Below are 17,384 nucleotides of genomic sequence, written 5' to 3' on the forward strand. Positions count from 1 at the left end.
GTGTTATTGCATACAGTGGTTGTTGCTTGCTCTTTTTAGAGCAAGTGCATGTGTATGTTTGTTTTCCTGGCTCATGACTTGTGGATGTGGTATGTCATGCATTTAAGTTTATGTACACATGGAGAGTAATCCTTAAACCCACAGCATCAGGCTGCTGGCTTGAAAGGGTTTTATTTAATTTTGTTTTTTCCTTATGCTTGGCTCTGGGCAGTAAACTTTAGTCATAGGTGTTCTCTTGCTTGGTGCCGTGTAAGAACCTCCAGAGATGTGGGCTTGTTGAAGCAGCCTGGCTTCAGTTGGCTGACCATCCTGATGCTGTTCTGTTAAAGATCTCGGTGTGCTCCTCAGCTGCTTTGGGTCTAAACCGGCTCACCTCAAAAGCGGTGGTGATCTTTGTCATGGGTTTGGTAGCCAGCTCCCTCAGTTTTCGGGCATCAAAACGTGGCTTATGTAGAAGGATGGGTAAACGGCGGGGAAGAAATAAGCTTTCCTCCTTTCGCAGCTTCTTCTCTTCTGCTTGCTGCTTCCTCTCCTTTTTGACTGTCATCTGGTATAAAATAGCATCCCACATTCTTGTGGCCTTTGATTTAAACAGCCTGCAGTCTTGTGTGATTGCTTGAGAGCTGTTCTCCTCCTTCTCCTTGCTCCCTTCCTCCTGTCCCAACTTTTCTGGCTCAGACTCTGGGAAGCTGGGTGCTTCTGGCTGCACCATTAAGTGCTTCCTGAGGCGATGCCAGCCACTGGCACTAGCTCCAGGAGGTCTTGCTTCTTCTATTGGTGATAGTGTTGGTTCATCTTTGAGGGGAGGGCTGGTGTTTGGCAAGCTGGGGGTCAACTGAGGTTGAATGACATGTTCTGCTTTGGTGTCCATGGAGGTGGCACTGGTACTGTCAGCTTGTTCTGGGGTCTCTGTTGCCGAGTGTGCTTGCATGCAGGGAGCACTGGGTGTGGATGGTTTCTGGATGTCCTGGTCTTGCTTGGGCAATTTGGGTGCTGTCTCTGATCCAGACATTTCAGTGTCGCTTCTGTGGGTTATAGGCATATCAGTGTGGCCACTGGCAATGCTGGGCTTGGGTGAAGGGGTCTTGATGGAATCTTCAGTAAGAGCAGGCCTAGGAGCTTGCTTAGGAGGCTCTGCCTCTGCAGCAGAAAGAAGGGGAGGCTCCAGTGTAGTAGATGTGGCCTTGCTGTCATTGAGCGGGGTTGGTATCTGCCCTGGGTATGGTTGAGAGCAGCTTGTTTCAGGTGCTGGTGAAGAAGGCCTCTTGTCTTCATGGCTGATGGTTCCTTGGGTCTGATTTGATGTGGCTGTCTTAGCTCTGGGTGGCTTGACACTGTAGAAATAAGTGTGTGCCTTGGTGATGTATGTAACCTCTGGTGCCCTTTCTTTACTGGGTGTGCTGGTAGGAGGATGCTGGGGGAAAATAGGTATCAGAGGGTCATGTAGAGAGGGAAGGTGGGTGTCCATGCCTTCAGGCTGTTGTGGAGTCTCAGGAGCTTCTGGCTTGTGTAGCAGGGGCATGGCTGGGGAGTTTGTGAGCATGAGGTGTTCGGCAATGCGCCTCTGCTCAGTGACCTTCAGTGTGAAAGGCTTGCTCTTTCGGAAAGGGGAGGGGACGCGGTGAATGATGGGCTTGATGGAGAGTCGGGTTGGGAGGCTGGTGGAGGCAGGCATGGTGGTTTTGAGGGTCTCCGCTGGGGGAGCGCTCTCACTGTGCTCTAGGTCAGAGCTGGCCTCATTCACGGGCGAGAGGCTGGACCGAAAGGACTTGGCTTGCTCCGAAGCTCGGATAGCATTCTTCTTGGCTGCCTTCTTCAGCAGCCGCTGGAGCTGCAGGTTGTCCTTACTGGGCTTTGGTAAGGTGGGAGGGGGAGAAAGGTGGTGGTGGTGGTGAATGGGAGCAGGCTGGATGGAGGATGATACTGTTATCAGCATTGGCATCTCCTGAAAGAAAACAAAAATCTTAAGAGTTGACATGGGCATAGTTCTGGGCTAGATCTGAAATATTCATACATAAGGCCTCCTTTTCCTCTCTCCAAAAGCTATGAGTATAGAGTCAGAATTGTGGAAGAAAAGCATCCATTTTGGTTTCCTTAATCTCCCCAGGAACCCTCATCCAGTCTTGAGGGTAGTGTGGGATATAGATGGGGGATGTGGTAGTATGGATGTGGATGTAGACGTAGAGATGTAGTGAGGGAAGCAGTATTACTGAATCTGTAGCCCTCTCTCTCCTGGTGTTAGAGCAAAACCCAGTGAGAGCTCCTTGGGACCCCAGACATTTTGTGTCTTGGCAACTCCTAATGCAATTTAGAAGGAACTGTCAACAGAAACAGAGCAGGTCTGAAATTCTGAGGCTTTAAAACGTTCTCCGGAGGCATACATTGATACCATTTCATGGCTTTCAAAATTCCCATTATTAATACTCTGATACAATGTAATGTACAACATAAGTCATAAACTACACGTGTCATTTGAATCAAAGTCAACACTGGCCTTGATTAATTTCAGCTGGCATAAAGACATTTCTGTGAAATGCAGGGCCTTAAAAAGCTGTGATTATCTGGTGAGTTAGTGCTTTGTTACAAAACTAACTGTGATTGTAATTTCCTTTTTGCACCAAGCACAGTGGCAATCTTCTCCTCCTGCACTCAATTTAAAACCTAGTTTTCCCTTTCTGTTGGGGAGCATTGCCACCGTTCTGCCTGTGAAATAGAAATGGGTTGTGGTCTGAGTCAGGTCTTATCCCAGTGGCAATTGCAGCTGGACAACCTTTAGCCAACACGGGTGGTCCTGGGGAGATGCACAACTGCTCTCTGTTGCTAACTTGCCACCAAATCCTTTCTGGTGAGCACCAATCATATTACCTGCATAGCGGAGCTAAGGGTCTGTGTTGGGGATAGGAAGATGAAACTAATCTCTCTTCTTCTCTTTCTCTTCCTGAGCAAGGCTGGGGAGCAGCAAACACAGCCTCTGACCTGCAGTGATTCTTTGGCAGCCTACAGAAGAAAATCTGACTCTACCCCGGTTCTCACTCAGCACAGAGTTGCTGACTTTCGCTGTGAAACTAGGCATAAATCACTGAGCCCTTAGTCCCCTATGCTGGATGCAACTGAGCATCCCAAAACAATGAAGAGGAGGTGGGATGATGTCTGGGTTGCCCAGAGGGACTACTGGCTCTGATTGTTTCATGGTGGCTCCCAAGCTGCTCTGGTTAGTGTGGGTGTGTAGCATACCTGATGTGCAGAAAACTATCCAGAATATAAGTCTCAGAAGTGTGGAACAGCTTTTTGTGCTTGACTGCTCTGTGTTGCTTTTGGGCTTGCAGTGCTGCTGTCAGCACTGGGCTGGGAAGCTGATCTGTACTGAACAAGCAGTTGGTGTATCTAACAAGACTGATTGTGGATGGGCATGGAAAGATGACTGCTATTAAACAACAACATAACTCCAAACAACGAAAAATTCCCCAAATCACCACCCCCCAGAAAAACCAAACCAACTCCAACAAATGCAGCAGCAAATGAAAGGACTGAAGAGGTGGCATTTGGGGCACAAAGCCTTCAAGATGAATCTTTCACCATGGTGGATGAGCTGTGATCCATAGCATAGGCTGTGATGGGCCGGACATAGGAAGTTTCTAGCAAGTGGTGCACTTCTACCAACATTTCTGAAGTACAGGGAAGACGCAGACCTGTTGGAGCAGGTCCAGAGGAGGGCCACAAAAATGATCAGCGTGATGGAGCACCTCCCCTATGAGGAGAGGCTGAGAGAGCTGTGGTTGTTCAACCTGAACAAGAGAAGGCTCCAGGGAGATCTTACTGTGGCCTTTCAGTACTTAATACTTTTCTTATACTTTTCTTATAAGAAATTTGGGACAGATTTTTTAGTAGGGCCTGTTGTGATAGAACAAGGGGTAATGGTTTTAAATTAAAAGAGAGTGGATTCAGACTGGGTATAGGGAAGAAATTCTTTACAATGAGAATGGTGAAACACTCCAACAGGTTGCCCAGGGAGGTTGTAGAAGCCCTATCCCTGGAGATATTCAAGGTCAGTCTGGATGGGGCTCTGCACAACCACATCTAGTTGAAGATGTCCCTGCTCGTTGCAGGAGGGTTGGACCAGATGGCCTTTAAAGGTCCCTTCCAACACAAACTATTTTGTGATTCTAGGATTTATTTTGGCTACAGGCATGAGAATCCTCCCGTTGTTTTGATGAGGAGGCTCGGAGGGGATTTATGCCAGTTGGGGGTGACAACTGTTGGGCATTCCCAGTGGCTTATCAGCATCATGCCGTAGGCACAAGGCTGGGATTAGGACTTGCTTTATTCCAGGAGCTACTCTTAGAAACAAGTCTGCATTAGCCTGAAATAAAGGCTGAGAGCCCATTCCTTTATCATATACCTGTTCTCCTCCCTAGCCTTGTGCATATTCTAGATTCTTCTGGGTCAGAAAGTCAGAATGCCTCAGTTGGAGAGGTGCATACTTGCTTTTGTGCATCACTGCTGTGGTTTGGATTGGATAGGAATTGGTAATTGCTTGTGTGATTATTTTTTTTTATCATCTTCTGTGAGTTGAGCTAGGACATCCATCTGTTAGGAGTGGTTGTGAACTGATTTCATCTGCTCCCGTTTAATGTGGTCTCGTGGACAGCCTGTCCTACAAGATGAGCTGTGGTCTAGCAGCACCAGTAAACCAGAATTACAAGGTTGATCTGCATCAGGCTTGTGCTGCAATAAAAAGGCAGGATAGCGAGCTTCCCAAATACTGGTGACCTGTTTTGAGTGTTTTCTATGGACTGCTGTACCCCACAAAAAGGCAGCTTCCTGTATAGGTCATAGCAGGTTTTTGCCTGGGATTTGCTGCAGACTGCCAGATGCTACTGAGGAGGGCATGGGGGTTCTTGGAGTAAGAAGTTTAGATATAATCTGCATGCAGTAGGAAGGGTTTCCATAAAGCAGTTCAAGGGTGCTTTATGCCCTACAGCCTCAGATTTTTAGTGTCTTACAATAGTGCTCTTAATCACTTTTGCTACTATCTCAGCATCTCATCTGACTTGAAACCTGCTGTTCTGTGGCCCTGGAGACCTTGTGGGTGGTAACTTCCATGGCATGTGACTGTGCTGGCATCTTTGTGTTTGATTAGTGAGGCAGAGAGATGCTAAGAGACAGAAAAAAAGGAAATCGGCTTTTAATTTATTTGCCTTCTCTGTCATGCTTGGCTTTGTTTGATGAGTTTTCTTCAGAGCTTTGTGCTCAGGACAAATTCTGCAATGAGCAAGACTTGTGAGCATATTCCCCCTTGCTGCATAGTGAAGCAAAAGCAAAGGGACAGACAGACTTGCTTTATTGCCATTGGAAAGGCTAGAGCTGAAAATCTAGGGGAAATCAGATGGGAACTCTGGTGTGTTTGTGATAAGCTGGAAGGAAATTGAGCTAGAAGCTGAGTCAAGAAGTTTTCAAAGGGTTAAGCTTCCCTGCTACTGGTTGAATGCCTATGGGTGGAGGGGAGGCCACCCACCTTTGGAGCCCAACTGTTCTCCTGACCTCCACTCTCTCTGCATCAACCCTAAAGCAGGAATGGTGGGGAGGGTGTCAGCATGGAGGAGTCATTTATCACGTGATGGAAAAGTCATTTGCACGTGGAGCCCCTCGGCTGCACCAGCTGTTGTGCGTGGAGCAGATGGAGAGCTGCAGGAACCCAATACTGCTGCAGATGGCCCCAAGAAGCAAGCTATGGCTGCTGGGGGCTGCAGGAGCATGCTCTCCATGTCAGTGGCTTTGTCAGGCTTGGAAGGACACCTGCTCATCTCCTCCTTGGGAGGAGATGGCTGGGTAGGAGCATGTTCCTCCCTCTGCCGGGTGTGCAGCCCTCAGCATCTACTCTGCCATGGGCATGTGGCATGGTTGGCTGTCTTGTGGTGCTGAAGCTTTATGGGATGTTTCACAGGTCTCTGTTAAATGGGTGGGACAAAACTACCTGCAATTGCTGTCATGATGCAGCCTCTGTACAGCCCAGGGTATGGCTGGTTGCAGGCCAAATGGTATGAATGAACCTGTTGATTTCTTGTCTTGCAGCTGAGCTTGGTCCTGGCTCGATGCAACTCTCAACGCCACTATTTCCTCTGCTCCATAGAAGACAATTGAAGGATCTTTCTCTTCTGCCTGATGCCAGCCTGCTTTGGTACAGCCTGACTGCTCTCAGGGTATGAGTAATACCCCATGCTGCCTCCGGATGGATGGGAGGAACTAGATCAGCTGGAAAAACCTACCCCTGTTATAACCTTCAATGTGACTCTGGAATTTTTTTTCTTTTTCCTTTTTTTCTTTCTTTTTTCTTTTTTTTTTTTTTTCTCCAATCTGGCTCTGCTATGGAGATGGGAGCCAGTGCTCTGCTCCCTCTCTTCCATCCAAGTGCTGGAAGAGGGGGATATGTTGAGCTGTCGGGGATTTTGCTATGTGATGAAGAACTTCTATCTTTGTGGTTATTGGTGGTTGGTGGTGGGAGAGATGGAGCTCAACAGAAACCTAGCAAAAGAATCAGTGTTTGGAAGGAAGGCAGTGGGCATATCCTGAGCACGAGGAGACTGTGAGGACCACTTGTTACCGTGTTGGTGCCAGCTGTGGGTAAAGTCTTCCCCTGTTTAAAATGCAGCCTCTGTCCTTCTACAACATCTGCTTTGAGGGATTTCCATCTACTGGATCCTGTGTACATCAAATCACATTCAACTTAGTCCTGTTTGTTAGTCTATTTCCCAGATCATCCTTTAATCACAGTTACATACCCATGCCAAAATATTCCTGCCACTTTTCAGGCTTGACAGTGTCAATAGCAGCTTTGTTTCAAATAGCTGCTGCCTTCCTCTCCCTAACATGGATTGGAAGTCTCCTTTCACAGGTAAGGAGTGCTGGCTGCTGGTATTACCTCCCTTTTCTGTGAAAGAGATTTGTTTGTTCCTAACCTGCAGGCTCCGGTGCCAGTGATTGAAACACTTCTTCTGAATGTCAGTGGTGGTGGGTATGTTGACAGTTCACCCCCAGTGCTCTTGAAGGAGGACAGGATAACCGGGAAACAGCATCTGTTCTTCTACTGAAAGCTGCCTCAGTGGAAGGGCATCCTAGTGAGTTGTTTGGGGAGGTCAGAGCTTGCTGTGAACATGGGGAAACTAAGCCCCTAAAGAGTGTTGCTCTGGCCTTGGGCCTGAGGTCTGTAAATCAGCTCCTAGGGCTGTTTCTGAACTCTCCCATGTCTGCATATGTCATAGTGTTAGCATGCCCCCATCCCCTCTTTATATTCTTATTCCTACCCTTTTCTCATGTCAACATAATTTTGCAACTTGTTTCTGCTCTCCTGGAGGGAGGGCAGCTTCTCTGTCTCCTGCATCAGTGTGCTTTCTGCTTCCATTTACTGCATCCTGGATTGGTTTCTTTTTTCTTTTTGTAAGCATTTAATAAAATTTGAGGAAGATGTTGTAATGATGGCAACTGAGTTTATTGATATAGGAGTTCCCTCAGAAAAGCTGTTTTCCAAGATCTTGCAACCCTCTGCTTGAGTGGAAAGTGGAGAAGAAGAAACATCAGACTGAGTGACAAGAAGAAAAGGAGCTTAACATATGCAGGAAAGGGGCTGTCTGTGTGCCTGTCCCATTTAGGAGATCCTTGTCATCTTGCTGCATTCTTCATTGTTACTGGGGGTAATTGGCTGTAAAATGGGGATGAGTGGTGTTTGGGTGAGAGATGGAGCAGCATGCAGAACACTACCCATGGAGTGATCAGATAAACGAAGCACAGAGCTTATCTCCTCAGCTAATGGACCTGAGAACAGCACAAGATTTAACCAAAAGCACTGTTAAAAAAATAATTGAAAACTCCTCTATAGCCTGCTTATACAGTTTAGATGAGATCAATACAGCTGTCTGTATAGGAGCCCAGCACTCTAATGGGCTGGCTATCCTATTTGGAACCACCTAATGAAGAAACCTTTCCATGGAGGTGACCTTGCAAGTAATAACATTTCTATGGTGCAGAGACAGAAAACAGTTTGTGCTGCCCTTACCTACACTTAAACTGTTAGGAAGAGGAAAGTTCTCAGATACCACTTCTTACCGTCATCTTTTTGTATCGGTACCCTTGTCCCCTTCATCCTCTGCTTCAGGTCCTGGAGGTACGAATTCAAGGAGTGTGTTCCTCAGAGAGCACTGAGGAGTGTGGACACCATCTGGCCCCATCTCCCTCATTTCAGCTGTTCCTCCTTTCAGCCCTTTCTCTGCCATGCTGGGGTTTCCAAGTGAGGCATAGTAATGGGGTGTGTGGAGGTGTTCTGGTTTGATGCAAAAGCAACGATACTGTGCCCTTGCATGCATGCAAAGTGGTTGCGCCAATTTGTTTGCAGCTCTATTCTGCAGTTTGCTGATTGAAAGGATGGTCAAAAATTTGACCTGTTGCTATTCCTGTTCCCTGCTTCGAGAGTGCAGAAAGAGCCCCAAAGCCTGCTTGGGTGGGATTCCCTCCCTGAGGAGGGTTAATTTTCGGGGCATATTTTCCTCACTTAAAGCCCACTTGGACCTATGTGTGGTTTCAACAGAAACAACTGCATAACTCAGGTTCTGGTTACAGCACAGAAATGAGCAGGTTATGTGGAAGGTCTCTTGGGAGTCCAGAGTGCTGTAGTGGTGCTGAGGAACCAGGGAAAGGCCTGCTTTGGAGCATGTGTGTGTAGCTCTTTATGAGGTACCTGTTTGTGCCAGAGGAAGTTTTCCTACAGTTAAATTAACTGTATGGTTTGCTGTTTCTCCTCATAAAGTAATATGGTGTGTATTCAATGATGGGAGTGGCAGTGCGGTTACCAGAATGGTGAAAGATGCCCACAGAAAGGGATGCTGCATCCCCAGGTGTTCAGGATGTGCATCTTGGGCAATGCTAATTGAGGATGAAAGCTCATTTCTTCCCTCAGCAGCAAGCACTGGGCATTGTGGCTGATTTCATTGCTCATGTCAGAAGAAAATGTCTTGAAATGTATCTGTGAAATGTGTCTGCTCCTCTCTTGCTAAAATGAGAAGTTCCTGCTGGTGAATTCACTGTGGAGAAACCACAGCGTGTGGTAGTGAAGTTACGCTGCAATCTTTGCAAAGTCAGCCTGCTTCCAGCTCTCCTGTGCATCTCTATGTGTTGCTGGGAACTTCACACTCCTAGGGATGGGAAGAGTGCTCTGGGGCTCATCTTGCTCATGTGAGTAAAGCAGGGCAGGATGTTCTGTCTATAGCAATTACTGGTCTGGTTTTATTGAGTAGCTGACTGCTCTGTATCTTTCCTACATTCATATTGTATTTTTTTCAGCATTGGCATCACTTAGGCTTTTGTTATGATACCTTAGCTTTATCTTTTCCTGGGACTGTTTTATTTTTGAGTGCAGGAAGGACAAATTGAGGCATTAAGTGAGTCTTTCTTGCAGGATTAGGCTTATCCTCAAAGGCTGGTGGAGAAGAGTGATGCTTTCTTGGCCCCTGTATCTGTTGGCTGCCTATCTCTGTTTTCTTTGCGGCCATCCTATCCCAGATTACCATCCCCTTTGCAGGTCAGTGGTGCCCAAAGAAAGGGGTGGAGCCCCTGTGTGGGCTGTGTTCTGACCTTGAGGCATACCTCAAGGTGTTGCCTCTTTCCAGTTTCTCCTTCACTGTTCTGCTTGTTTAGATTGTGCAGAAGGGGATGCCCTTTTGTACAACATCTAGGTTTAAATCTGTGGGAGCTGCAGTGGTCATGAAATGTGCTGTGCTTGTTTTCTGTACCAGGTTTCAGGGCCGCTTTTTTTCCAGCAGAGTTTGACAGATGATTCTACATGAGCATATATGAGATGGGATTGAAAAACATGGTCCACAACCATTGCAATGCCTCTTTCCTGCAGACCATAAACTTAGCATTGTATAAACGTGGGAAAAGCTTAGCTGATGCAAACCTCAAGTTTGTTATGTCTTAATATAGCATTTCTTCTGCTTCAAGATTAGGGGCTAAACTTCATCTGGTTCTTTTGCTGGATATAAAATAATTATAGGCTCACTTTTATGGCCATCCTTATGTGTATATGCTGGCGATTAACAGATCTCTGCTCAACCCTTGCTTGCAGCTCTGCACTGGATCTCCAGTGAGGTGATGTACACAGGAGCCTGGAGTTCCCATATAACTTTGTTCCTTGAAATGTGTCTGCAGTTCCTGCTCTTTGCGGGAAAGGTCAGACTCGGAGACACCTGGGGCTGGATGTCAGAGCTTCCCTTCCTGCCACCACCACCTTAGGGAAGGAAAATAAACAACTGCAAAGAGCGGGGTGGCTATAAATAATGAGGTGGCAGCTGATGTGCTGCTGAGCATGGCTCTGAGGTTAGACTGTTGGTAACTCTTGCCAGCTCAACACACCTTCCCTAATGTGGTGTGGTATACAAGTGTGTATATTTATACATGTATTTTAAAGCAGGTAAAGAGTGGATCTGACAGTGACAAGAAGTGCAATGGGAGCCAGCATTTGCTTTAGAAATAGTGGACCCATTGCAAGGATCCTGATAATGGTAAATAGACAGACCACAAGCATTTCCATGTGATTTTGCATTTGTTCCCCTGAGGGTACTGGTTGCAGTGGAACAATTTGATTTAGATGACAGTTTTAGAAAGGTGTTTAATCTCTTCAGGATAAGTCTAAGCAATAGTGGGTTAACAATGCTAAAGACACCTACTCTTCATCCTTCAAATAAATACAAAAAAAAATGTGTCACAGGCTGAGGGCTTCTGAGGATGATTGGAAGAATGGGGGCAGGTTGAAGCAAAGTATGGGGAAAATATCATTGGGATTAATATGAACAAGCACTTTAAAACATGAAAGCAGCAAACTGCAAGTGTAATTACTGAATCAGAGGTGCTTTGTTGGGTAGGTAGTCCTTCCCCAAGGTTGTGGAGAGGCTGTGTGGGTGCTGTGAGCCCTTTAGCTGATCTCCTGCCTCACCCACCTCCTTTGGGGAACAGCCCAAAACAGCAGCTGTGATAGGGTCCTGACCCCCATGCTGCTATTTAGACTTTGTCCTCTCTGTCAGACTGTCATCCATTTAGGCGTAAATAGCCTGAGGATGAGACACAGGCTGTGTCTTGAATGGTCCAGCCTGATTCCTTATCTTCAGAGACACATCTAGGCTAGATCTAGAGTGTCCAAGGAGGATCTTCTGAATCCCACAGTGGTTGTGCCTTAGATGTCTAAAGCGAATGGAGCAAGCACATCTCCCAAAGTGAATAACTAAATGATGCAGTAACAGTCTACCACAAAAATCAGGAATCAATATTAACTGAAGAAAGATGAAATTCAGTACTTACTGATGTGTAATTTGTTTCCATCTGCAGTCACTTGCATTTTGGGTACACCATGTTACTTGGTTCGGTTTACAGGATTTAACAGGTCATTGCTTCTTGGAGATCATCTTGGGTGCTGTTTTCATGTGATTTTTGGAGCCCTGTAGGTAAGTTCAAAGCATCAGATGGGAAAAAGAGTCTTTACAGTAGCCAGTAGGTAAAAGAGGTTTCTCAAAAACTAATGAAACTAATTCTTTTGAAAGCATGACAAATTCCATCACCTAAAATTAGCATGAAGAAAGGCTATCGAGTAACACCACTGCATGCTCCTAACTTTGGCCCTGCAAAGTTCGTCATCTAAAGTACCGGAGAGGTGAAGGGCAGATAATGGTGATATTGCCAGGACAGATATTTTAGCAGAGGCACTCCAGGCAATGAAACCAGTTGGAGGCTTTTCAAGTTTGCTGGTCAGATTTGCTGTTTTGCAAAAGTCAGGGTTGCAAAATGCAATTTTGGATCTGTGCTTTGATTGTTACTGTCCCTAGAGAGGAAGAGTACCAATTCTGGCTCTGTCTCTGGTTGCTCTTGGTGAGGGATGTGCTGTAAGTGCAGGGTGCCAGCATGGCAAATGCTGTGCTGGGAGCAAGAGGGGGCTTGGGGTTGATTGGTTTGGTGAATTTGGCTGGGGGTTTGTGTGCAGTTTGACTTGAAGATCAGGGCTGAGGCTGCTGAAGTGAGCTGGTAGGGGATGACCTCAATACCTGCCTTTGCCCTGGCTGAATGTATGAGCTGCCCAAATGCCAGCAGTTATTTATCACCTCTTAGTCCTGGGGTGTTTCATCCCCTTTTCCAGCTGTCATCCCAGTTTGGGCTTTGCTTTTTCACAGCCTTCCAGGAGCCTTTGCAGTGTGGGTGCCAAGGGAGCTGGTAAGCTAAACACGCTTGCAGGGAGATGAGGGCATGCAAGAGCAGTTTCTTTGGAAGTCTACAAAGCAGCTTTACACCTGGGTTAAGCTTGGACTATTCCATCTGGCTTTTGTAGTGCTGGTGAGCTGACGGAAAGCCAAATCTGAAGGCAAATTCTTGCTTCTTTTCCAGGACTGTCCTGCTAAGCCTTGTGTCTTACTGACCCTGTGTGCTAATGTATCCCTAATCTGACTTTGAGTCACTCTGTGGATCAAGGTTAGAAAAGCCTTTCCCACATCTGTCAGAGTTGTGGCCCATCTGATGAGGTCAGTTCTCATGGAAAGGATGCAGATGCTGTTATTTCTGGGTTGGTACTGGGAGGTGAGCTCTCCATTTGCTTTCTCCCGCAAATGGAGAGCTCTTTCTCTGGCAGAGTGTGGCATGATTTGGGATCATGCCAGGCTCTGCAGGGCTTGGACAATGCCAACCTATGGAAGGATTTTGGGGCAGGTGCTCCATCCTTCATGCAAATACCTTAATGCAATCAGTTCCTCTGTCTGATGACTTCAACATCTCAAAACTGGTATTGTCTTTTAGCAGCACTAGTGACTTTATGTGTCTCCAACACTGAAAATGTTGCTGGGGAAAAAAAAGCCCAGATAATCACAATCAGAGCCAAACCAACTGGAAACTTAGAATAAACCATTATGAATAAGAAAATTTCAACAGGATTTAAAAATGCCCAAGAACATGTTGTACCCTGCTCTGCTGCTGTCACCACCAAAACCACACCAGCCTAATGAGTTTATTTGTAGCCCACACTGTATGAACAACATACGAGGTTGGTTATTTCTGCATCTGATGCTGAAGCAGGAGGTGTTCAGATCCCTCAGATTTCTTATGCAAAGATGTAGAGTTTCTGGTCTTACAGTCTAAGAGGAGATAAGAAGGGGCACATTCTTCTACTAACCAAGTTTCACAGAAGGGATGACACATTAGAATTCTCCAGGGAAAGGTTGATTGACTCCCTCCAGATGCAAAGAGAAGGAGAGCAGTACCAGGAAGGTGGATGGAGGCATGCATAGGTAATTTGGTCATTGACCAGAGTAAGCTTGTTTGTTGCCCTTTATTCTCCCATTTATGCCCCTGAACCTTTGAGATATCAAGGAGCCGCCATCAGCAAAAGTTATTGTCACCCTGACATTTCCCAGCCTCACTCCAGGATTCAGACTGGTGAATCCCCAACCCGGTGAATGCTTGCTTGCCCCTGTATCTGAGTGGCTGCTGCAAGAGTTTCATCGCTCTGCATCACAAGGATGGCATCAGGTGTCTTCTGTCTAGAGGAGGAAGATACAAACTGAGGACTGAGATCCTGAGCCCAAATGCTAAACAAGGGTATTGGAGGAGCCAGAGAGGAAGCAGTCCTTGCTCAGTCCATTTCAGTTATGTTTCAGTTTCCTTAGGATCCTGTCATTGCCAGTAAAATGGCAGTGGTGTGCTGATACTTAAATAGAGGAGGTGATTTTAAAGTTTAAGGCTATTCTGATCTCTGCTTGACTGGCTGCATAAAACAGGTCATTGGATTTTACCCAGGAACAGAAATTAATTATATATATATATTTTGTCTTTTCTCTTGTACTTATCTTAGTCACTATCTGATCTGCCTTTTTATTGGCAGGTTTTTCAATAAGTTGGAAAGTGCTTCAGTGAACGTAGGCCACCTACTTTAACCTTGAACTGCTGATTAAACCCCACTGCAGAATCCTTTTCTCTGGGGTGCAATAAAGAGAAGAAAGGAGAGGAGAAGTGGATGAGAATTTACTTTTCCTTCCTGAATGACTTTTGTGATTACCATTCCCCACCTGTCCAGAATCATGGTAAAAGGTTTATAATTGAGTGTCACAAAACAGAAAAGCACATTCCCCACCCTTCTCCAGTCAGCTTAATCAACACGTTTTCCTGGGTAACTTCAAGTGTTTCAGTGCTGATGTCTGTGTAAGTGGATGTCAAAACCAAAATAGCTGTATCATACAAAAATATCAAAAGACGTTGTTTTGAAAGCACTCAACTATGACAGGGAGGGTGGCTTTGTGGGTGATAGAATAACTCAAGTAAAACCTATTTCCCTTGCAACAAATTCAGTTTGGATAATGTAGCCATTTTCAGATGACAGGAAATGTCAGTGGAGGTTCCTCGGTGCTTGAGCATGGAGATGTAAGTGCAGAGTCATGGGTGGGTTTGGGTAAGGAAGGATCTCAGGAGGTTCTCTGGCCCAACTTGCAGGCTAAAGCAGGATCTGCTTCAGTATGAGATTGGTTTGCTCAGTGACGGTCAGTAGCTGGTGAATGAGGGGTAGGTACTGTTTCATTGCAGCAGTTAGATATCTGTTGGGTTGTGAAAGAGCACCTGTTTTATGGGAAGGACATAGATGATTTTATTTACAAACTCTGTAGTGTTTAATGAATGTGAAGCCACAGGTGATTTCAGACTTCCAGAGCTGCAGAGGTTTTCAGATGCAGTTTTCCGGCACTTCTTTCAGTTTGCTAGCTGAGTGTTGTAGGAGCAATGATCCATGGAAATACTGCCTGGTGTGCAGTGAGCATGGGGGGTATAAAAAAAACAGCCAAAGATACAAGTGTTTGGCCAAAGCGCCCATCTTTATGCAGTCCATAAAGTTATCAAGGCTAATGTGTGTGTGCTGTATTTAAAGTCTTGTTGCCCTGAGTACACTAGGTGCTGCAATAGGACAGCCAAAAGCCAGAAAAGATGAGCAGGGCTGATTGCAGCTCCCCTGCAAATGGCTCATCTCAAATAACCAGTCTGGGTGCTCCTATCATAAAGAAATATGATATTGGTCTATGTTACGTAGTGGAAACTTCTGTAGATCTCTGCCCCAGCCTCTAGTTGCTATTCAAGGAGGAACACTGGTTTTCTGTATCCTCTCCCAGGTAGAGATGCTGTCACTGTAAAAGCATGCCAGATTCTGGCTTGAAGTCAGCAGATGGATGGACTTTATGCAGTTTGAGACCCTGGCTCATGTCTGTGACCTGCATGCATGCTCCCTTTGGCTTGCACACTGTCTCCTAACCTGGCAGCTGGCAAGAGTGGCATCTCCAAAGACAGGTGCTCACGGCACCCTCATATAACAAAATCTGATTGTTTTTGGTAGAAATGTGGCTGCAGATGGGATCATCTCTCTCTCATGTGGTCCATGCTATCAGTAGGAAGCATGAGGTGTAGCTGTTGGTTTGCTTGCTCTCAAGGCTTGCGTGGCTGTGCTGCAGCAGCTCAGAGGGGAGCCCAAGTACACCTTGCTGCTGGTGCAGGAAGAAGAGATGATTTCAAGACAGCAAAATAAATATCACAGAGCAGGGCAATCTACAGTAAAGAGAAGCAGAGCTGATGATGGAAATGTTGCAGGCTGTGAATAAAACTGCTGTGCAATGGCATCAGGAGATGAAATAAGGACTAGATGCAAGGTATGTGTGCGAAGCACAGGGTATGCTGCTGAGGTATGAAACAAATATTGGAGAGGATTGTAGGTGTGTGCTGAAGTGGATAGAGAGACCCACAAAGGGAAGGAAAGGCAACCATAAAATGGGCTGTGAGGAATGAACCTCAGTTGTGAGCTAGATAACAGCAGAGCAAACAGAGGATGTGAGCATCAGATAAACAATCTTTCCAGAGGGATGAGCATCAGATAAATACCTGAGGGATGGAGCAGATACCTTCAGTCCTATGCAAAGAGGGAACTGGATCGTGTTGGGACTGGAAACAAGATGCAAGACATTGACACGAGTGCTTTGGCAGAGGTAGCCTATAGGATGCACAGACATCCTTTGAGACAGTATGAAGTAATGGGCTATGCTTCCAAGGGGTGGCAATGGGAAAGACAGCATGGACATCATGCATAATAAATGTTGTGTGGAGTAGTTTTGCAGCATGTCCAGATAAGGAACTGAGCTGAGTGTACAGGAACTAAAGGAGATGCTGCAGGCGGTAATGTTTGCACCTCATCTATTTGAAAATAGAGCTGCAGCAGGTAGAAACCTCTGGTTACCTCTAGTAGCTTGCATCAGCATCACATTTGTCCAGATGCCTAGAGGGGAATTCGAGTGATGTGGAGTGCCACTGATGCACAAGCAGCATTACTCTGGTAGAGGCTGTGCAACCCTTCAAGATGCTCACATTGCTCCTGCCAACTGACTGGCAGCAAATGGGCCAGATGGAACCACAGGAGTGTTCAGCCTCGTATCTGCTGAGAACCACCCTGCTCTAAGCCAGGGCTTCACGTGCACTTGCACACACATGCTTTCTTGTTAATAGATTAACCCAGTCCTTGGTGTAGAGACCTGAGTCATGAGGCCCTGTCAGTCAGGCAAAGGAGGCTGGTGAATGCCATTGCCAAATTGGATCCACCGGGGACATAAAAGGAGAAACGGCTGGGGGACTCCCCTCCATACATCCCTACTCTGCAGCCAGTTTGGGCAAATAGAGTATTCCTTGGAGGTGTGCCCAACTGGTGGAGAGTCCAAGGAAAATGAGCCAATGGAAGGTGGCAGAAATGCTTGGTGCTGAGAACGCAGTGTGAAAGCTGGTTTGCTGTGTTAGTGCCTTTGAGGGACCTGGGGAGGGGGCGTGGAGGCCACCATACTTGGTCTGGCCATGTGCCCCCATGCAGGTGCCATTCTCCAAAGCAGTGTGGGGTGCTCACCCCAGCTCCCCACCCAGCAAACTCCCAGCCAAAGCCAGGGGTCTGAGAATACACTGTCCCCCTCTCACCCGACGAGTAACTAAAGCATTGCCTTGAGCTGGATTGCAGGGGGGAGGCGAGGGGGTAAGCTGCCTGACAGCTGGAGAACAGAAGCTGGAGAGGGGGTTTTTGCTCATGCACATTACCTGGTGAATGGGAGGCTGCAGCTCCTGTTCCACAGCTTTAAAAACTTGTCTACATCCTCGGCTGGGGACCCTTTCTTGCAAGCAGCAGGGAAAGAGAGGGCAGGAATCAATCTGCGACCCAGGCCAAAAATAACACCTGCCCTGCAGCTACCAAAGTTGTCCTCTGCTCCTACAGGCTGGGGAATCGGGGTGCTGGAGTTGCCAGGGACACTGGAGGGCACGCTCTGCATCACCAGGGAACCCTGCCAAGGAAGGGCATG

The 17,384-nt window shown here is 46.6% G+C and overlaps 2 protein-coding genes across 4 annotated transcripts in view; one reads left to right on the forward strand and one right to left on the reverse strand.

The window, feature by feature from the left end:
• LSP1 (lymphocyte specific protein 1) overlaps positions 1-7,470 on the forward strand; it is a 51,421-nt gene extending 43,951 nt beyond the window's left edge. For all 3 annotated transcript variants that reach the window (XM_061342471.1, XM_061342469.1, XM_061342472.1), the window contains one exon: positions 6,073-7,470. The gene's annotated coding sequence lies outside the window, so the exon portion shown is untranslated. The remainder of the gene's footprint in view (positions 1-6,072) is intronic.
• PRR33 (proline rich 33) lies at positions 166-17,296 on the reverse strand. Its single transcript, XM_061380422.1, has 3 exons — positions 17,125-17,296; positions 11,344-11,480; positions 166-1,945 (listed from the first exon to the last, which is right to left on the reverse strand). The coding sequence occupies exons 2-3, from the start codon at positions 11,362-11,364 to the stop codon at positions 293-295; spliced, it is 1,674 nt and encodes a 557-aa protein (XP_061236406.1). The 5' UTR covers positions 11,365-11,480; positions 17,125-17,296; the 3' UTR covers positions 166-292.
• Between the last annotated feature and the right edge of the window lie 88 nt (positions 17,297-17,384).

This window comes from Neopsephotus bourkii, unplaced genomic scaffold (assembly GCF_033783945.1).
Source record: "Neopsephotus bourkii isolate Nb327-2 ecotype Australia unplaced genomic scaffold, CSIRO-AGI_Nbou_v1 NB_1792, whole genome shotgun sequence".
Lineage (NCBI taxonomy): Eukaryota > Metazoa > Chordata > Aves > Psittaciformes > Psittacidae > Neopsephotus > Neopsephotus bourkii.